The sequence below is a fragment of the Budorcas taxicolor genome, chromosome 10 (genome assembly GCF_023091745.1).
Source record: "Budorcas taxicolor isolate Tak-1 chromosome 10, Takin1.1, whole genome shotgun sequence".
Lineage (NCBI taxonomy): Eukaryota > Metazoa > Chordata > Mammalia > Artiodactyla > Bovidae > Budorcas > Budorcas taxicolor.
Window position 1 is genome coordinate 7,155,392 of NC_068919.1, and position 23,243 is coordinate 7,178,634.

At 36.5% G+C, this 23,243-nt stretch overlaps 1 protein-coding gene across 1 annotated transcript in view; it reads left to right on the plus strand.

Annotated features, from left to right (window-relative positions):
• The window catches only part of POLK (DNA polymerase kappa), an 82,407-nt gene that overhangs the window by 35,069 nt on the left and 24,095 nt on the right, over window positions 1-23,243 (plus strand). Inside the window, 3 exon segments of the mRNA XM_052646301.1 lie at window positions 9,294-9,437; window positions 16,102-16,221; window positions 22,670-22,822. Coding sequence (XP_052502261.1) covers window positions 9,294-9,437; window positions 16,102-16,221; window positions 22,670-22,822 — 417 coding nt within the window.

Consider the following 23,243-nt stretch of genomic DNA (forward strand, 5'->3'; position numbering starts at 1 on the left):
GGATTACTATGATACTGAATGGTTTGCCTTGGAAATGAAGAGAGATCATCCTGTCATTTTGAGATTGCATCCAAGTACTGCATTTTGGATTCTTTTGTTCTTTTCTATGATGGCTACTCCATTTCTTCTAAGGGATTCTTGCCTTCAATAGTAGATATAATGGTCATCTGAGTTAAATTGACCCATTCCAGTGCATTTTAATTCACTGATTCCTAGAATGTCAATGTTCACTTTTTGCCATCTCCTGTTTGACCACTTCCAATTTGCCTTGATTCATGGACCTAACGTTCCAGGTTCCTATGCAGTGCTGCTCTTTACAGCATCAGATTGCTTCCATCACCAGTCACATCCACAACTGGGTGTTGTTTTTGCTTTGGCTCCATCTCTTCATACTTTCTGGAGTTATTTCTCCACTGATCTCCGGTAGCATATTGGGCACCTACTGACCTGGGGAGTTCCTCTTTCTTTCAGTGTCCAACCTTTTTGCCTTTTCATACTGTTCATGTGGTTCTCAAGGCAAGAATACTGAAGTTGTTTACCATTCCCTTCTCCAGTGGACACTTTTTGTCAAAACTCTCCACTGTGACCTGTCCATCTTGGGTGGCCCAACCCAGCATGGCCCATAGTTATATCCAACTCTCTTTGGAATAAATTAAATAAGCAACTCAGGAAGTAAAAAGACAATAGAAGAAAATACATACATGGTTCTCTCTTAAAGAGTAGACCTTAATTCCTTAGTGAGAACTTGAGTTTGGTTATTTGTGGGGTTTTTTGGGTTTTTTTTTAAGCCGCACTGTGTGGCTTGTGGCATCTTAGTTCCCGGAACAGGGATTGGTCCCTGACCACAGTAGTTGAAAGCGCCTGAGTTCTAACCACTGGACCACCAGGGAACGTTGAACTTGAGTTTTCTTTTAGCATACATCCCCTTGATTTATGATCTGTGGGGTTACATTAGTTATTTCTCTTAGTGATGCATATAAATTTTTTGATCTTGCAAATAATCGTATCTCAAATTATTTTGAAATTTTTGTCCATCTTATTTTGCCAGGACATAAAAAAGGTAAAGCTGAAAATACAGTGGTTCCTCTGTGCTTTCATTCCCAGCATATAAAAATTGTAGTCACGTGATTTGCGTGTATGTGTTCACGTGTGTATGTAAAATAATTGGAGAGGAACATGTTAACAAATTAACACAATCTGTTAAAGTCTTGAGATTTGACTTTTTCACTTTCTGACATTTTAGAAGGTATTTTGTTTATAATAAATAAAAGTAAAAAAGGAAAAGTAAGTCAGACATTAATTTGAAAATTACTACATTAAAATTTGAGTAGTATTCTTAATTTATTACATTTAATTCACTCTTGTAATGGTAAAAAGAACATTTAATCGCAGGCTAGAGTTTTTATGGGTACTTAATCTATTCAAACAAACAGATTAAATATTTGAATATTTGAGGAATTTAAAAATATTTGTTCTTAAGGTACATAATGGTTTTTGGGGGGAGGTGAGGGGGTTATTGAGTTTGACTATCGTATGTTAGAAGCAAGAAGCAAGTTCCGTCTTGAAACCTACTATAGTGTACTTTTCCTTCTTTCTCTTCTTTGCCCTCTTCCTTCTTCTCCTGTTCAGTCCTCTCTTTCTCTCTCTCATTACCCTTTGTATATTTTGCCCGTTCACTGATAGATTAATTCCAAGTGACTCTGATCAATATGCTAAACACTTGTGATATTATTTATATAGTTTTATGTGCTTTTTTTATAAGGAGTAGGAACTTTACCACATAAAGTTTTCCTTCTGAAAACTTCTAATTTTCCAGTGTTAACTATCACCAAAAATAGAGGTTGGCCTTGCATTTTTTAAGTGGTAACCTGAATAGTCAGTGGTAGAATTAGACTGGAAAAATTTGAGTATTTTCAGAGAAAATGTACTTTTAAACCAGTATGTGAAACCACAAGGACCTGGAGTTCTTTCCTTTGAGCTGTGCATTTACTGTTTGTGCTTCTGAGCTGAAGTGAAACAGACTGTATTCTATAATAACAAATAATAAAAATGTTTGACTGTTTTCTTTCTCAAAAAACTTTTTGTTTATAAGGCACAGTTATATCCATTCACAGGCCTTGGGACTATATATGTGACTATATGTGAATGCATAGTATCCATAGGACAAATACTTCTTTGGAAGCAAAACAAACAAAATTCTGTACGATCTGTGAACATCAACTTTTTCCAAGTATACTCACAGTGTACCCACTTCCCTTTTAGGGTCTCTTTAACTTAAAGAGAGAAAAGTAGGACAGGTGGTTTTCACAGCATTGGATATTTGGCTTAACTTTAGTAATAATAAGTATTGATTGAGGTTTTATCATGTACCAGACACCATACTAGGCACTTCCATTATATGCTGCCCTCACAAAGCTGTTTGAAATAATACTAAATCTCACTTCCCAGAAAAATATGGAAAATTATCATGCTTTGTTATAGTATGTGATCACCTCTGTTAGGCATTCCCCCTTTCAATTTTGGACTTTTAGGTAAAAAAACTCAGTGAGAACTAACGGGAAGAATACAGATAACCAGTGCTAATGAGAAATTTTAGAAATTTGAAAATGAGAAATACTAAAAAACAAAAGAATCACCGTAATAACAGAAATGATAGTACCAAAAGTAGCACATAGAGATTCAAGTATACTAAAGCTTAGTATGTTGTTTATCTTTCTTCAGTGATTTTTCTTATATTTAGATAGAATTGAAGAATATTTAATCAAAGAAATTAGATTTAACAAAGTAACTTAATTTCCCAAGGTAGATATATAAGCTAAAATTTTTTAATATTAATGGAGCCTAGCAAGCATTCTAATATGTAAATTGCAAATATTCTTACATTATAAGTCTCAAAAGCTTTAATAAACCAATTTAACCATTAAGTATCATAGGAAGATAAGGCTTATAAAATCAAAAGTTGTTAAGCTCATAGACTTGTCCTTATGTGTATAATATGAAAATAAGGGGAAATTAATAGCATTTTTAAATGATTAACTTCAGAAAAGCAGTTTTTCCCCCAGTCTTTTAATGTGATTAAGTGACCTTGCTATGTGAATAAAAGAATTAAGAAAATGATATAAACTGAGTTCAGCCATATAGTAAATATTTATTGACCACCTACTTTGTGCCAAGCACTGTGTGAGGCATTTGGTATACATCAGTGGGAGAACCACGTTCACTGCCCTCATGGAACTTAACGTTTTCACAGGGGAGGCAGACAACAAACATAGTAAGTGTGTTAGGGAGTGATAAACATACTAAGTGAACTATGCAAAACAGTAGGGCATTGGGAAGAGGGTATGGGAAGGATAACCAGGCTACAATTTTAAATAGGGAGTCAGGGTATGCCCTCATTAGAAGGTGCAAAGACTTGAAGGAGATAAGGGAGTTTAGTCAAAGAACTGGCCAAAGAACCCTCCAGGAGAAAGGAACATTCGGTGCAAAAGGCCTCAAGGTCAGAGTGCCTCGCAGATTTGAGAACAGCAAAGTTGGACAGCAATGAGCAAGCAGAGTAGAACATTAGGTATGAAGGTAGACAAGTAACAAGTAAGAGTGATACAGATTCTGTGAAGATTTGGGGTTTTATTCTAGAGTGAGATGAAGTGCCATGACATTATACATGGTTAGAAGAATCAGTTTGGCTACTGTGTTGATAATTGATTATAGGAGGGCAAGAGCAGGAACAGAGATGATTTAAGAGGCTATTGCAGTAATCCAGGAAAAAAATGATGGTGGTTCAGACTAGTGTGAAAATAGTGAGAGGTTACATTCCTGGTACACTTTGAAAGTAGTTTAGTGCAGTTCAGTTCAGTCGCTCAATCGTGTTCGACTCTTTGCAACCCCATGAATTGCAGCAAACCAGGCGTCCCTGTCCATCACCAACTCCTGGATTCACTCAAACTCATGTCCATCGAGTCGGTGATGCCATCCAGCCATCTCAACCTATGTCGTCCCCTTCTCCTCCTGCCCCCAATCCCTTCCAGCATCAGAGTCTTTCCCAATGAGTCAACTCTTCGCATGAGGTGGCCAAAGTATTAGAGTTTCATCTTTAGCATCAGTCCTTCCAAAGAACACCCAGGACTGATCTTTAGAATGGACTGGTTGGATCTCCTTGCAGTCCAAGGGACTCTCAAGAGTCTTCTCCAACACCACAGTTCAAAAGCATCAATTCTTCAGTGCTCAGCTTTCTTCACAGTCCAACTTTCACATCCATACATGACCACTGGAAAAACCATAGCCTTGACTAGACAGATCTTTGTTGGCAAAGTAATGTCTCTGCTTTTGAATATGCTACCTAAGGTGGTCATAACTTTCCTTCCAAGGAGTAAGCGTCTTTTAATTTCATGGCTGCAGTCACCATCTACAGTGATTTTGGAGCCCCCCCAAATAAAGTCTGCCACTGTTTCCACTGTTTGCCATCTATTTGCCATGAAATGATGGGACCAGATGCCATGATCTTTGTTTTCTGAATGTTGAGCTTTAAGCCAACTTTTTCACTCTCCTCTTTCACTTTCATCAAGAGGCTTTTTAGCTCCTCTTCACTTTGTGCCATAAGGGTGGTGTCATCTGCATATCTGAGGTTATTGATATTTCTCCCGACAATCTTGATTCCATCTTGTGCTTCTTCCAGCCCAGCGTTTCTCGTGATGTACTCTGCATACAAGTTAAATAAGCAAGGTGACAGTATACAGCCTTGACGTACTCCTTTTCCTATTTGGAACCGGTCTGTTGTTCCATGTCCAGTTCTAACTGCTGCTTCCTGACCTGTGTATAGGTTTCTCAAGAGGCAAGTCCTGTGATCTGGTATTCCCATCTCTTTCAGAATTTTTCACAGTTTATTGTGATCCACACAGTCAAAGTCTGTGGCATAGTCAATAAAGCAGAAATAGATGCTTTTCTGGAACTCTTGCTTTCTCGATGATCCAGCAGACGTTGGCAATTTGATCTCTGGGTCCTCTGCCTTTTCTAAAACCAGCTTGAACATCAGGAAGTTCACAGTTCACGTACTGCTGAAGCCTGGCTTGGAGAATTTTGAGCATTACTTTACTAGCATGTGAGATGAGTGCAGTTTTGTGGTAGTTTGAACATTCTTTGGCGTTGCCTTTCTTTGGGATTGTCATGAAAACTGACCTTTTCCAGTCCTGTGGCCACTGCTGAGTTTTCCAAATTTGCTGGCATATTGAGTGCAGCACTTTCACAGCATCATCTTTCAGGATGTGAAATAGCTCAATTGGAATTCCATCACGCCTACTAGCTTTTTCATAGTGATGCTCTCTAAGGTCCACTTGACTTCACATTCCAGGATGTGTGGCTCTAGGTGAGTGATCACACCGTCGTGATTATCTGGGTCATGAAGATCTTTTTTGTACAGCTCTTCTGTGTATTCTTGCCACCTCTTCTTAATATCTTCTGCTTCTGTTAGGTCCATACCATTTCTGTCCTTTATCGAGCCCATCTTTGCATGAAATTTTCCCCTGGTATCTCTAATTTTCTTGAAGAGATCTCTAGTCTTTCCCATTCTGTTCTTTTCCTCTATTTCCTTGCACTGATCGCCAAGGAAGGCTTTCTTATCTCTCCTTGCTATTTTTTGGAACTCTGCATTCAGATGCTTATATCTTTCCTTTTCTCCTTTGCTTTTCGCCTCTCTTCTTTTCACAGCTATTTGTAAGGCCTCCCCAGATGGCCATTTTGCTTTTTTGCATTTCTTTTCCATGGGGATGCTCTTGATCCCTGTCTCCTGTACAATGTCATGAACCTCCATCCATAGTTCCTCAGGCACTCTATCAGATCTAGTCCCTTAAATCTATTTCTCACTTCCACTGTATAATCATAAGAAATCTTGTTTAGGTCATACCTGAATGGTCTAGCAGTTTTCCCTACTTTCTTCAATTTAAGTCTTATTTTGGCAATAAGGAGTTCATGATCTGAGCCACAGTCAGCTCCTGGTCTTGTTTTTGTTGACTGTAGAGAGCTTCTCCATCTTTGGCTGCAAAGAATATAATCAGTTTGATTTCAGTGTTGACTATCTGGTGATGTCCATGTGTAGAGTCGTCTCTTGTGTTATTGGAAGAGGGTGTTTGCTATGACTAGTGCATTCTTCTGCAAAACTCTATTAGCCTTTGCCCTGCTTGATTCCGCATTCCAAGGCCAAATTTGCCTGTTACCCCAGGTGTTTCTTGACTTCCTACTTTTGCATTCCAGTCCCCTATAATGAAAAGGACATCTTTTTTGGGTGTTAGTTCTAAAAGGTCTTGTAGGTCTTCATAGAACCGTTCAACTTCAGCCTCTTCAGCATTACTGGTTGGGGCATAGACTTGGATTACTGTGATATTGAATGGTTTGCCTTGGAAACGAACAGAGATCATCCTGTCATTTTTGAGATTGCATCCAAGTACTGCATTTTGGACTTGGAAAGTAGAGCCCACAAGATTTCCTGGCAGTTTGGATGAGGGTGTATGAGAAAGAGGAGAGTAAAGAATGACTGCGAGGTGTTTTGCATGATCCATCAGAAGGTATTAGAGTTGCCCTCAGCTGAGATGAGGAATGCTGAAAATTGAGCTGGTTTTGGGGATGGAGGCAGATGAGAAGGTCCATTTCAGATTTGTTAAATTTGAGATGTCAGGCAGGCATTTGGACTAGAAGTGTAAACTTGGAAGTCATTAGCATGTAAATGAAAGTAAATCTGTGCCCATGAAACTGGATATATGTTGCCTGGCAATGGGGCATCAACAAGGCAGCAAGGTAACTGAAAACTACATGTCTCACAACTTTGCCTGACGCCAATATTGCTTATAACCCAGTTCTTCTCACCAATTAAGGACTAAAATTAATTCTTGAGAGTCTGGGGACTAAGTAATATACTATATGTGAAGTAGTAGGCATTCAATAATTGTTTCTTTTCCTTTCATATATGTCAACATTTAAAGGAAAACGCAGCCTTAAAGTAGGCTGTCTTCATTTAGCCTCTTCATTCTTCAGTAGTGTTGGTCTGGGAAAATTATGAATGAATTACATTCACCTGTTTTACTAGAAAATGAGACCTTGGATTACTAAAGCATAAGGCAAAATGCAGGATAATATTAGGCTGAATGTGAAAGCTGGAGAGAAGGATATTTAAAGGATAACAGACAATCAACCTATATTCCCTTAGTCACCAGTGGTTCCTATAATTCATTGCACACTGGAATTATCTGGGCATCTCTTAAAAATATTTATATCTGACTTCTTCTCCTAGACTTTCTGACCTACTTGGTATGGCATACAAGCTGGGCATCAAGGGTTTTAAGATCTCTGCAGTGGATGTAATGTGTAGCAAAGTTTGCTAACTATTGTGATATACAGGTTTATTTTATTTTTTTCCTAATGGAACCATCACTAATAATCACAGTATTCAAATTTCATTTTATAATTTACTTTTTTTCTTTGCTGGTACTAAAAATGAAAGCAACTCTCAAGAAAAGGTCCTCTTAAGGGCATTATGCTAAGAGAAATAAGTCAGAGAAAAATACTGTATAATCTCACTTACATGTGGAATCTAAAACCGAAAACAGAAAACACAGAGAACAGATTGGTAGTTGCCAGTGGCAGTGATGGGGAGTGGAGTGAAGAGGTGAGAGGTAGTGGGTGGGGAAAATAGGTAAAGGGAGTCAAAAGGTATAAACTTTCGATTATAAAATAAATCATGCAAATATAATGCACAACATGGTGACTATAGTTAATACGATATTGTAGTGTTGAAAATTGCTAAGAGAATGGATTTTACAAGTTCTCATCACAAGAAAAACATTTGTAACTATGTATGGTGATGTTAAAATAGAAAAATGGGAAGGGGAGAGGAGGGGGGTCAATGGGGAGAGAAGGGCTTCAAGGCAGAGTAAAATAAATGAGCCTGCTGTAAATCATCCAAATGAGAAATTATGGTCATAATTTGTTGTGGATTCATGGCAGCTATTCACCTGGCCATTTATGTATGTGAAAAAATGAAAGTGTTAGTTGCTGAGTCGTGTCCAACTCTTTGCGACCCCGTGGACTGTAGTCCCAACCCAGGGATCAAACCTGAGCCTCCTGCATTGCAGGCAGATTCTTTACAGGCTGAGCCACCAGGGTAGAAGGGCCCCAAACTGGAGACAGCTGTGATGTCATGGTAGCTGCTTTAGATCTGGAGTAAGAAGACTTGGAGTGAAATACTAGATCTTTTGCTTTTCATCAGAGCCATGGTGGGCAATTCATTTAACCTTCCTGAAATTCAAATTTCTTTCTCCCTAACATGAGAATGAGCAAAGCTATTTTCTGTGGTTGTTTTAATTGTTTTTAAAAGCTAATGTATGTGAAGGTAAATTATAAAGAGTTATATTAAGATCCTAAAGAATTATTATTTGAAATTAACCTCAGAAGTGACATGACATTGCCAAGTGTAATGATTTCCTACAAGGGGATAGTTTTTTTTTTTTTTTCCTGTATTTTTTCACTGATTTAAGAATGGAACTCTGCAAACAGGAGGTAATAAATGGTATTGAACCTACATTTGGCAGGGCAAGTGTTATTTTGTATTTATTTCTCATACAGTGCATTGTGCTGTGCAGTGATTATAGTCTCTCAGTTGTGTCTGACTCTTTGCCACCCCATGGACTGTAGCCCACCAGGCTCCTCTGTCCATGGGGATTCTCCAGGCAGGAATACTGGAGTGAGTTGCCATGCTCTCCTCCAGGGAATCTTCCCAACTCAGGGATCGAACCCAGCCCTCTCACATTGCAGGTGGATTCTTTACTGTCTGAGCCAGCAGGGAAGCCCATACAGTGCATTAAATAGGGAAAAAAAACATGAACTTTGGACACAAATGTTGTCACTTAGCAAATCTCTGTCAGTAGGCATATTCTATAACTCAGGTTTCTTTTCTCTTTATATTAGGGATAATAATATCTACCTTCCAGGGCTGATGTGTGAAATTCAAGTGTAAAGCACCATGCATAGTGACTGGCACAGAGTTGGCAGGAAATGTTAATCCCTTTCTTCCCTCCAAGAGTATAAATCTTGGGATAATAATTTTAAAATCTGAGTACTAATTATTTTTCAGTAGCCAAAAAAATCTTAACTATTATTTTTGTTTTGCTGATTTCTATGTCATTTTTAAAATGACACCCCTCTCCCAAACCCTTGCCCTCCATGAATGCTTTGAAAAACATGTTTGTTTTGTATGCTTTTTCAGATAATAAAAAGAGCCATTTTACCATTAACTTTTTTCTTTTCTTCAGGTTTACACCATGGGTAGCACAAAGGAGAAGAGTGACAATTACAAAGATGATCTTCTGCTTAGGATGGGACTTAATGATAATAAAGCTGGAATGGAAGGATTAGATAAAGAGAAAATCAACAAAATTATAATGGAAGCCACAAAGGTATGTTTCTTTTTCCTTTCAGTATCTTTAATTTAGTAACCTTTTTACTTTTTTAAAAAAAAGAAAATTATTAAGTTCTAGATGACATTTTAAGTATTTGAATATATAAAATTGTTAAGCTCCAGTGCATATAGAATAATCTCCCTTTTCTGCTAATGCTTTTGCATTCTACTTGGTACTTAACATGCACATAGTATGCTTGTTAAAGCAAAATAACGTATATCTTCTTTTTCAGCCCTTTTTTCCCACCTCAAGAGGAGGCTACTACAATTGTGGGGTTTTTTGTTTTTGTTTCAGTTATATCTTGGTAGTCTTTCTGTATAAGAAATTAAAGATCTTCCCTCATTTTTATGCCTGCATAGGTGGATAGACTATAATTTATTGAACTAGCCAGAATCTTAGTTAAGGAACATATAAGTCATTTCTGGTCTTTCATCTTTACACATAATACTACAGTGAATAACCTTGTATTTCATAACTTTATTACATATGTGCAAATATAACTACAGGAGAGATTCCCTGAACCAAATACAGATAGCTTGAAAGGATATATACATGTGTATTTTTCAATGAATTGCTCAATTGCCCTACATAGTAGTTGTATCAATTTACATTTCCACTGCCAATATATAAGAGTATATTGAATCCGTATCAACACAGTGTGTTACTGTACTTTTGGATTTGCCAGTCTTCGGTAATGCATTGTAGCATTAATTTATATTTCTCATCAAATTTCAAAATGTTTGTAAGATACCATTAAAAATACAGAGATAAGTAACATACTAGAGTAAAATATCTATTTGCAAAACACACATCTGTTAAAGGACTTACATCCAGAAAATATGAATTATTCTTACAGCTCATTAATGAGAAGACAACCCAATCAAAAAATGTGCAACACATATAAATAGACACTTTACTAAGGAAGAGGTAAGAATCGCTCGTGAGGAGATGTTCAACATTAGTCATTAGGAAAAAGCAAATTAAAACCACAATGAGGGACTTCCCTTGTGGTTCAGTGGTTAAGAATCCTCCTTCCACAAATGTTAACAAGTCTGAAAGGGGAAATTAACAGTAACACAATAATAGTGGGAGACTTTAATACCCAACTCACACCTATGGATAGATCAACCAAACAGAATTAGCAAGGAAACACAAACTTTAAATTCTACAATGGACCAGTTAGACCTAATTGATATCTATAGGACATTTCACCCCAAAACAATGAATTTCACCTTTTTCTCAAGTGCACACAGAAAATTCTCCAGGTTAGATCATATCCTGGGCCATAAATCTAGCCTTGGTAAATTCAAAAAAATTGAAATCATTTCAGACATCTTTTCTGATCACAGTGCAGTAAGATTAGATGTCAACTACAGGAAAAAAAGTATTGGAAATAAAAACATATGGAGACTAAACAACACGCTTCTAAATAACCAACAAATCACTGAAAAAAAAAATTTTTTAAATCAAAATATGCATAGAAATGAATGAAAGTGAAAACAACAACCCAAAACCAATGGGACTCAGTAAAAGCAGTGCTAAGGGGAAGGTTCATAGCAATACAAGCATACATCAAGAAACAGGAGAGAAATCAAGTAAATAATCTAACTTTACACCTAAAACAACTAGAAAAAGAAGAAATGAAGAACCCCAGGGTTAGCAGAAGGAAAGAAGTCTTAAAAATTAGGGCAGAAATAAACGCAAAAGAAACAAAAGAGACCATAGCAAAAATCAACAAAACTAAAAGCTGGTTCTTTGAGAAGATAAAATAAACAAACCATGAGCCAGACTCATCAAGAAAAAAATGAAGAAGAATCAAATCAACAGAATTAGAAATGAAATGGAGAAATCACAACAGACAGCACAGAAATACAAAGGATCATAAGAGACTAATATAAGCAACTATATGCCAATAAAATGGACAACTTGGAAGAAATGGACAAATTCTTAGAAAAGTACAACGTGCCAAAACTGAACCAGGAAGAAATAGAAAATCTTAACAGACCCATCATAGAGAAGCGCTAACACCTATCCTAGACATTACTTTGCCAACAAAGGTCCGTCTAGTCAAAGCTATGATTTTTCCAGTGGTCATGTATGGATGTGAAAGTTGGACTGTGAAGAAAGCTGAGCGCTGAAGAATTGATGCTTTTGAACTGTGGTGTTGGAGAAGACTCTTGAGAGTCTCTTGGACTGCAGGGAGATCCAACCAGTCCATTCTGAGAGAGATCAGTCCTGAGTTTTCTTTGAAAGGAATGATGCTAAAGCTGAAACTCCAGTACTTTGGCCACCTCATGCGAAGAGTTGACTCATTGGAAAAGACTCTGTTGCTGGGAGGGATTGGGGGCAGGAGGAGAAGGGGACAACAGAGGATGAGATGGCTGGATGGCATTACCAACTCAATGGACATGAGTCTGATTGAACTCTGGGAGATGGTGATGGACAGGGAGGCCTGGCGTGCTGCAGTTCATGGTATTGCAAAGAGTCGGACGTGAATGAGTGACTGAACTCAACTGACTGAACACCTATCCTACTCAAACTCTTCCAGAAAATTGCAGAGGAGGGTTAACTGCCAAACTCTTTGAACCATCACCCTAATACCAAAATCAGACAAAAACAGAAAACTACAAGCCAATATCACTGATGAACATAGATGCAAAAATCCTTAACAAAATGCTAGCAAACAGAATCCAACAACATGTTTAAAAAAATCATACATCATGACCAAGTGGGCTTTATCCCAGGGATGCAAGGATTCTTCAGTATTCACAAATCAATCATTGTGATACACCACATTAACAAATTGAAAGATGAAAACCATATGATTAACTCAGTAGATGCAGAGAAAGCCTTTGACAAAATTCAACATCCATTTATGATAAAAACTCTCCAGAAAGCAGGCATAGAAGGAACATGTGTGCTGTGTGCTTAGTCGCTCAGTCGTGTCTGACTCTTGCAACCCCATAGACTTTAGCCTGCCAGGCTCCATGGAATTCTCCAGGCAAGAATACAGAGTGGGTTGCCGTTTCCTTCTCCAGGGGATCTTCCTGACCCAGGAGTCAAATCCAGGTCTCCTGCATTGCAGGCAGACTCTTTACCGACTGAGCAACGAATAACTGAACATAATAAAAGCCATATATGATAAACCCACAGCAAGCATTATCCTCAAAGGTGAAAAATTGAAAGCATTTCCCCTAAAGTCAGGAATAAGACAAGGGTGCCCACTCTCACCACTGCCATTCAACATTGTTTTGGAAGTTTTAGCCACAGCAGTCAGAGAAGAAAAAGAAATAAAAGGAATCCAGATTGGAAAAGAAGAAGTAAAACTCTGTTTGCGGATGACATGATCCTCTACATAGAAAACCCCAAAGACACCACCAGAAAATTACTAGAGCTAATCAGTGAATATAGTAAAGTTTCAAGATACAAAATTAATGCACAGAAATCCCTTGCATTCCTATACACTAACAATGAGAAAACAGAGAAATTAAGGAATCCTACTCACCATTGCAGTGAAAAGAATAAAATACTTAGGAGTAAAACTACCTAAAGAAACAAAAGACCTATATATAGAAAACTATGAAACACTGATGAAAGAAATCAAAGAGGACACAAATAGATGGAGAAATATGCCATGTTCATGGCTTGGAAGAATCAATATAGTGAAAATGAGTATACTACCCAAAACAATCTATAGATTCAATGCAATCCCTATCAAGCTACCAATGGTATTTTTCACAGAAGTAGAACAAATAATTACACAATTTGTATGGAAATACAAAAAAAAACTCAAATAGACAAAGCAATCTTGAGAAAGAAGAACAGAACTAGAGGAATCAACCTGCCTGACTTCCGACTATACTACAAAGTTACAGTCATCAAGACAGTATGGTAGTGGCACAAAGAAAGAAATATAGATCAATGGCACAAAATAGAAAGCCCAGAGATAAATCCACACACCTATGGACACCTTATCTTTGATAAATGAGGAAAAAATATACAATGGAGAAAAGACATTCTCTTTAACAAGTGGTGCTGGGAAAACTGGTCAACCACCTGTAAAAGAATGAAACTAGAACACTTTCTAACACCATACACAAAAACAAAATGGATTAAACATCTAAATTTAGGACCAGAAACTATAAAAATCCTAGAGGAAAACATTGGCAAAACACTCTCTGACATAAATCACAGCAAGATCCTCTATGACCCACCTCCCAGAGTAAGGGAAATAAAAGCAAAAATAAACAAATAACTAAACTTAAAAGCTTTTGCACAATGAAGGAAACTATAAGCAAGGTGAAAAGACAGCCTTCAGAATGGGAGAAAATAATAGCAAATCAAGCAACTGACAAAGAATCTCAAAAATATACAAGCAGCTCATGCAGCTCAATATCAGAAAAATAAATGACCCAATCAAGAAAATGGGCCAAAGAACTAAACAGACATTTCTCTGAAGAAGACATACAGATGGCTAACAAACACATGATAAGATGCTCAACATCACTCATCAGAGAAATGTGAATCAAAACCACAATGAGGTACCATCTCACACTGGTCAGAATGGGTTTTATCAAAAAGTCTACAAACAATAAATGATGGAGAGGGTGTGGAGAAAACAGAATGCTCTCACATTGTTGGTGGGAATGCAAACTAGTACAGCCACTATGGAGAACAGTGGGGAGATTCCTTAAAAAACTGGGAATAGAACTGCCATATGACCCAGCAATCCCACTGCTGGGCATACAACACCAAGGAAACCAGAATTGAAAGAGACACGTGTACCCCAGTGTTCATTGCAGCACTGCGTACAATAGCTAGGACATGGAAGCATCCTAGATGTCCATCAGCAGACAAATGGATAAGAAGGTTGTGGTACATATGGATAATGGAATATTACTCAGCTATTAAAAAGAACACATTTGAGTCAGTTCTAATGAGGTGGATGAAACTGGAGCCTATTATACAGAGTGAAGTAAGTCAGAAAGAAAAACACCAATACAGTAGATTAGCACATATATATGGAATTTAGAAAGATGGGAACAATGACCCCATACGCAAGACAGCTAAAGAGACACAGATATAAAGAACAGACTTTTGGACTCTGGGAGAAGGTGAGGGTGGGATGATTTGAGAGAATGGCATTGAAACATGTATAATACCATATGTGAAACAGATGACCAGTCCAAGTTTGATACATGAAACAGGGCACTCAAAGCAGGTGCACTGGGGCAACCCAGAGAGGTGGGATGGGGAGAGAGGTGGGAGGAGGGTTTGGGATGGGGGAACACATGTACACCCCTGGCTGATTCATGTCAATGTGTGGCAAAACCCACCACAATACTGTAAATTAATTAGCCTCCAATTAAAATAAATTTTTTAAAAAAAGAATCCACCTTCTAATGCAGGGGACACGAGTTCAATCCCTGGTTGGGAAACTAAGCCCAACCATAGAAGCCCATGTACCACAACTAAAGAAGCCCCCTGCATGCCACAACGAAGACCCAGTGTACCTAAAAAAGCAAAAACCCAAACCACAATGAGATATATTCATAGTATTACAGCCTAGAATCGCTGTAATAAAGACAAACAGTAACAGATTTTGCAAGGATATGGAGAAATTGGTATCCTCATACATTGCTGGTAGACTTGTGAAATGCTTCTGCCATTTTGGAAAACAGTTTTGCAGTTCCTCAAAGGGTTAAGCAGGGAGTTGCCATGTAACACAGAGATTCCACTCCCAGATACATATCCAAGGTAGATGAAAACATGTGACCACATAAAATATGTACACAATTGTTCATTGCAACATTTTTCATGATAGCCAAAATATAAAAATGATCTCAATGTCCATCAGTCTTATAAATAGGTAGATAGTATGTTCACTGATGGAATGATAGATGATTTTCTAAAAGTTACTTTCTACTTTTATTTAATGGCTAATATTAAATATTTAAAAGTCCTGTTTACTTAAAACAGACTGCTAATTATTTCTCCATAAAAAAAAATGATGGGCTTGTTTGAGATTAGCAGAGAATTGCAGTTCAAGGACTGCAGCCATGGTAAGCCACGTGCAAGTGCTCAGCAAAAATAAAGAGAACTCTTTCCAAGAGGAGAAAAGGAAGTTGGCAAGGGTATATAGTAAACAGAGGCCATGACTTTTCATTGGTTGAGTCGTTGCCAGGAAAGACTTTGTTCTTTTTGTTGCTTTCTCCTATCATCGAAGGGGGCCAGAGCTCCCTCTTCTGATCTCTGAGTATTTAATTGAGGTTTCTGTTAATTTTTTACAATAATTTTTCAATGAAAGTAAAGGAGATAATTGATGATCCAGCTGACTAAATCCTTGGATGTGCCTGGAGGATCCCACCTAGGATATGCTTTTATTTCCCAAATGGAGATCTGTACTTATCTTGGAGACTTTGTACTGTGCTTACTGCCTCACAACAATCTTGTGATTTAGGTAACTGTAAGTTCATTTTACAGATCAGGGAGGCTGAGGCATAATAAAATGAACTTTAGGGTCACCGAGCTAGTCAGGAATGGAGGTAAGTTTTGAATTCAAGGCATTCTCTTTCTAGAGTCTGTACTCTTAGCCATCAGTTCACAGTGATGCTTTCCTTCAGCCCTTTCTCTTATGCTATGCATTTTTTTCCTACATTAGGGGTCCAGATTTTATGGAAATGAGCTCAAGAAAGAAAAGCAAGTCAACCAAAGAATTGAAAATATGATGCAACAAAAAGCTCAAATTACCAGCCAGCAGCTAAGGAAAGCACAGTTACAGGTATTAATTCAATTGCTAAATATCGTAGTTGCTGGTGAAATAATAATTGGTAGTTAAAATGCATCATGGTCAAATTATAACTGAAAACAAGTTGAAACGTAAATGTTTGTTACATTGTAAAGCATAAAAATTTAACAAATGTGTACACTACTTTGTAAAAAATTGCCCAAATGTTTTTACATAAAGACCCACACCTAAGCATTGTCACCTCCATTAGAGTAAATGGAGCCTTAGTCAGGTTAAGTGACTTGCCCAGCTTCGTATGACAGGTACTTGCCAGAGCTAGGATTTAATCCAAAGCTTTTGTTCTTTTTATTATATACATATGTTGCAGCTGAAAAAGGCCCCAAGATAAATGTGACATGCTTTTTGAAAAACTAATTGTTCAAAAAAGATTTGGGGGAACATGTTGACTAATTAAATTTGAAAGTACTTTGAAATGTAGTTGTGTTACAGTAAAAGTCATGTAAATGGTAGAATGCCAAATGTACATGAATTTTTAAGATAAAACACAAGACTTCTAAAAGTTTGGGGTCGTTTGGCTTCTTTGGCCTCTTTGGGGAATAAATGCTTAATTTCCTGTGGTATTATAAGTTCTTTCAGTAGAAAAGTTTGAGAAGAGCCAGTCTGTAAGGCATTAGGTGGTAGATTGAGAACTCAAGGCAGTAAAACTAAAGTTTACATTTAAAGAGTTTTACCCTCTATCAAAATCTGATTCAGTTTTACAAAGTACTTTAAGCTATAATATAGCAATAAAATCATAACATTAATCAAGTATGCTATAAAATTCTTCTCATGATGGGAGTTCAGATATTATAAATTTTATTTTCGTTACCAAACTAGTATGTCATTTTTTTGGACATATGCTTTCCTAGAGCACAGGCTAGTTTTTTATCTTCTGTGTTAAGTAGTCTGCTATCGTGACTGAAGATAATTTGTCAAATCATCATTTTTAATGTTTCGTGGCAGCTCAGTCTATGGAGGTACATGACATTGTGATGATCGCTGGTATTTGTGTATCTTTGCACTCTTGTCCTGTTATTGTCACCAAAGATTGTACCATTTTACATTTTCAGCATAAAAATGCTGGTTTCCTCACATACTTGTGTAAAACTCAATTTTATCAACTTTATCAGTCTTTTAGTTTTTGCTGATACAATGTCCAAAATATCATTGTTGTTTTAATTTGCCCTCCTTTGATTACAACAGAGAAAGAATGTCTTTTCACGTATAAGTTAGACATCAGTATTTCCCTCTTGTGGGAATATCCTCTGTTATTCTTTTAGGATATAGGCTAAATAACTGGCACAAGAGACCCTAAAATATAATGGTTCAAATAAGTTTATTTCTTTCCCACATTATAGGTTAAGTAGTCCCAGCTGCTCTGGTGGTTCTGATCCCCATAATAATTTAGAGACTCAGGTTCTGTTATACATTGAAAGAAAGAAAAGGAGAAAACTTAATTGAAGGAAAATAATTTGCTATTAAGCAAGTGAAAGAGAAGTTAAGTGTGTTACCTTAACTCACATTTGAGTTTCATGGCCCACACCTAAGTACAAGAGAAGCTATCAAATATATTCTCTTAAGTGGGTAGCCATATGTTCAGCTAAAAATCTATTACTATGGAAGGAAGAGAATAGATTTCAGGGTTGAACTAGCAGTCCAAAGCAATATTCTTTGCTCACATTTCTAGAGTTTATTTCTCCTCATTTATAGATCTTATCATATAAAAAATACTTTTTGTCTGTCACTTGTAAAGATTTTTCTAATATGTACCATAGTTTTATTTATTGAATGATAATAACACAGTTTAATACTACCCCTCACCACTCTTCTTTAGAAAAACATTTTCTTTTCATCCATTGTTTTTTTCATACAAGATTAAGCATTATTTCATCAAGTTGAAAAGAAATTCCACCCTGTCCAAAGTAACATTGTTTTTAAGTTGATGTTACTCCTTAGGCAGTTTAGTTTCTGGAACTCTTTTTTATTTATAGCCTACAAATATCTTTAATAAAGTTTTAAAGATGTAATACATAGGAGTGGCATAGCAATGTCTTGCTGTTTATACTATTTTAAAACTCATATCCTTAATATGCTAATAATCTGAAGAAATAGAGAATCCCTTACATTGTGTAGCAGAACTTCACATTTTGTTAACGGTTTTAGTTGACTATTCCATGGGAGGCTCTGTGACATCTTTGACAAAGGAAATGGCAGGAAGTGTGTTTTTTGTTGATTGTAAAATTGTTTCAGTTTTTGAGCTTCCTTTAAAAGAAGTTATACAAGTGGGAGGGGATTAAGGAAATCCTAAGGAGGCTAGAAGATCTGAAAGAACAGGTTTTCATGGAAAACGTGTTTCTGTTTTGAAGTAATGAAATTTCCAAATAATATTTTATTTTACTATATTTTATTATATGTAATAGATATTTTATTATATGTAATAAGTAAGGTCTGAAGGCATAAACTCACCTGATGTTTCTTCAGAACCTCTCTAAGTATCCCTACCCAATCCCATCCTTATTAAACTTCTTAAAAGCATAATCATTTTTGAAGCTGTCAAAGCATCTTATTGTAACTTGGGCTCATGGATTGAATAGATAAGCATCCATGTTATATTAAATGGCAACTACTGAGTAAATCAGTGCATTTTGACCACTTTAACGGATTTATTCCACAATTTTTAGGTTAATACTAAGTTAAGAAAATGAAAAACAGTATTTCTGAAGTAATCTCCTAAATCTTTTAAAAATAATTTTTTAAATGTAAATAAGATATAATATGGATAAAATATGCCACTAGAACTCTATTTGAGCTTATTTCAGTGTTAAATACCTTTAAAAAAATTTTGTTTTAGGGAAGTATCATGATAGAATGGAAAGAATATAGGCTTTAGAGAAACCTGATTTCCAGGTTTAGTTCTAACATTTACCAGTTCTATGACTTAGAGCAAATTACATAATCTTCCTCAGCTTTAGCTTCATATATAAAATGGGGATAAGTATCCTCTCAATTAATTTGACCAGTAGGTGAGTTAACATAAGCATTTTGCATATTACATATAATATAATCAACAAATATAATTTCTACCTTAAAAACTATAGGTAATATCACTAAGCCCTTACCATATCCCTAGATAAGTGCATTACATGGGTATCTCTTTTAATTCCTTCCATCTTTTGAAATTGGTTTAGTCTCTCCTTCAGTTCAGTTCAGTCACTCAGTCGTGTCTGACTCTGTGACTCCATGGACTGTAGCACACCAGTCCCTCTTTACAAATAAAGTAAAAATGAGAGGGGTTGAGTTGCCCACTGTCATTTAACTAGTAAGTGGCAGGCCTGAGACCCAAACAAAGCCCTTACCCACTGTGACACACACTGGCTCTGAACTGTAGCAAGAGAGATGAGACTTGGAAGTCATTCCGAAGGAGAAATGGAGGGAAGGAAACTATGAATGAGGATTTCAGCAGATGAAACTGGAAAAAAGCAGTGGTGTGCACTTGGTAGATGTAGAAGAAAAGAGTTCAGACAAGGGTGACCAATGAGGGATAGTAAAGGAAAGTGGAATGTGTGAGTCATTCAGTGGTGAGGTTTCCTTTTGGCAACTGTACACTTGCTGTAAGCACAGAAAGACAATAGATTGTTAAAGAAACTGTCAGAGCATTAACTTATGAGTCTAAAGAGAGGTGTTTTTTTCCCCGCATTTGGCTTGCTTTCTATTTGTTGTCTTCTTCCTTTTCAGAGTTTCTGGGTTAAGATATTTCAGATGCTGCTCCCTTATAGTCAGTCGACTCAATTCTTAGGCACATTTTCTGGGTTAATCTACCCTTGTTTTTAGTAGTCTCCATGATTTGTTTGCATCTTTTTAATGTCGGGATGTTATTCTCTATTTTAAAATTGAAGTACTGGAAGAAATACTTATTTTAAATCTGGATGATAAATTGGAATAATGTTAAAAAGTTCTATTTATTAGATGTAGTGTCTCACTGCATGAAATCAGCCTTCTCCAAACTTTTTCTACAAATACTGTTTTCTCTTTTTAAATGAGATATACATATAAATTATATGTATGTAATAAGCATATATATATTTTGTTCAATGCTAAATCATATCCATATATAAAAGAATAAAATTTATACTGATAAATATAAATGGGTATATAAGTCTCTCTTCCCTTTCTCTTTTATGAGGAATTTATTTGTATAGTTGCCATTCTTTACTTTCATGTTGCTAACCTTTAAGATTTACATTCTAAGTATCTTTCACAAATCAGGAGAGTATTGTTAGCTATTAGCCATCATACTGTACCTTAGACCCCAAATCTTATTCATCTTTTTTTTTTTTAACTGAGGTAGATCAGTTGACCTATAACACTGTGTTAGTTTCAGGTGTACAACATAGTGTTTTGATTTCTCTGTGTTACAAAATGATCACCATGGTAAGTCTATAGTTACCATCTATCATCATACAAAGTCATTCTTATAATATTATTCCCCATGTTGTACATTTCATTGTCATGACTCATTTATTCTGTAACTGGAAGTTTGTACCTTTTCATCTCCCAATGAGGAAAAAATTTTAAAGCAGATAAGGTCTTTCTCCTGATGGAACTCACAATTTAGAATCTAGTACGGTAAGTGCCATAATAAGAGCAAGAAAACAAATAAGGGAACAGTGAATTCTGTGGCACAGAGGACAGAGATCCAGTTGTGATTGACAGATGTCTGAGCCGATCCTTGAAGGGTTGGTGTCAGAACTAGGAAGGGCATTGTACGCAGAGGAACAGCCTGAAGAAGACACAGAGCAGCTAGGCTTTTCAGTGAGTTTTAGGCTAAGCAAGGTTGGATCCTCTAGAAAGCCTCACTGTGGCTATTGGAGACAAATATGAATCAGAGTGATTGTTTACAAAAGAGGACTTGCAGTTTTTTGTTTTCTCAGGGTTTTTTTGTTTGCTTGTTTGTTTTTGATTTTACTTTTTCTAAAATGATTTTTAGTTGAGGGATAAAGGAGTTACAGTTTTAACTTGTAACCTAGGAGTTAACTAGTGTCACTATAACATTAAGAAAGAAGACCTTGAAAAGAAAATTTCTGCAGAATGAAAACAAGGTAGAAGTCAAACAAGGGGAAAGGCTCCATTATACCCCCCTGAAAGTCTCCACCTTTTAGAAAACCTAGTCTAGGAATTGTCACATCTCATTCAGAGCTCACCCCGCTTGCTTATTTCTGGCTGCTCTTCTCTTAATTTTTTATTGCTACGTTTTGAAGTTTTCCAGTGATCCTTTTATGAGTTAAACTTGCATGTGTTAAACTTGGACCATGTGCCAGACACACCTCCGCACTTTTCATGTATTCTGTTTCATTCAGTAGCTTTCTTCCCTCTCCTCCTCATGATTTTACTTAATGGCCTTACTGACTTCCTTATATGTTACTAGATTAAAATGGTCACATAGCCACCCTCAGCTGCAGAGGAAGCTAGAATATTGTATATTTAGCTTTTTCAGCCTGCACAGTAGATGCCACAAAAACGGAACACTTGGGAATGGGTATGTTTGCTACATAAGCCCTTTCTCACTGCCCTACTTTGATTATTTCTTTCATTTCTCTTTCTTCTTTCTTATCAGTCTAACTGTTTTTCTCAAAGAAACAAAAATTGTTTAAACATCAAAATTTCTCATTGTTATTGTTGAAATTTCATGAAAGAATAAATCGTAGATTAAATTTTCAATTTTGATTCAAATAGACTACCAATTATCAAATTTTAGCCTTAAAATAGCAATTCTACAGAGGAAATGTTTACATCATGCCTGAAGACAATCAGTTGTACAGTACTATTCAACATAAACATCATATGCCAAAGAAGTATAATCGTTTATTGTGCATTTCCTTTCTTAGTATTTTAAGACATTAATATTATGAGTCAAATAGAAATTGTTTATTTTACCTAAACAGAAGCTTTTAGTTACAGTAAGTTTTTCAGATTTATAAAGCAGTAGAATTATTTGATATATAAGCAGTTGGAATGATTTATTCATTCAGTAAATATTTATTAAGTACCTATTATGTACCTGTGGGTATTGAAAAATGAAAGAGTTGGTAGGGAATGATATTTGAGAACAGATTGCCTATCCTCGTGGAAATAAAAGCCATTACCAGTCTTAATAAACAATAATCAAATATACATAGATAGGTATGGGAATGGATAGATGAGTGGCTGGCCAGATGGATGGACAGAGACAAACAGACACCTACTAAAAATAAGATTAGTGTTGGGACTTCCCTGGCAGTCCAGCAGTTAGCACTTGGTGCTTTCACTGCCATGGGCCTGGGTTCATTCCCTGGTCAGGAAACTAAGATCCCGCAAGTCAAGTGGGGGAAAAAAAGGTTAGTGTTAGGATTACTGGTATTTCGATATTATATTCCTAAAATGTGTTAACTTTTTAAAAATTGAGGTTGACAGATTTGCAATGGAATTGGAACAGAGCCGGGATCTGAACAGTACCATAGTGCACATTGACATGGATGCTTTCTACGCAGCTGTAGAAATGAGGGACAATCCAGAGCTGAAGGATAAACCCATTGCTGTAGGATCAATGAGTATGCTGGTAAGTAGGTAAGATTGGAGACAAAAAAGAAGTTTCATGACATATTCATATTCAAGTAATCGGTTCATGAAGGGAAAAGACCTTATTAAGTTCTGCCAGTTATATCAGAATATTTTTCTAGGTGTTTTATAGGTATTCACTTACTGAATCCTTTCAACATCACTTGAGGTACACATTTTTCTTTCCATTTGACAGATAAGAAGACAAATTCAAAGAAGTGTTTTATAATGTTCCCAGTGTTATGAATTCAGTTCAGTTATGTCCAACTCTTTGCAACCCCATGGCCTGCAGCGTACCAGGCCTCCCTGTTCATCACCAACTCCTGGAGTTTACTCAAACTTATGTCCATTGAGTCAGTGATGCTATCCAAACACCTCATCCTCTGTCGTCCCCTTCTCTTCCCGCTCTCAATCTTTCCCAG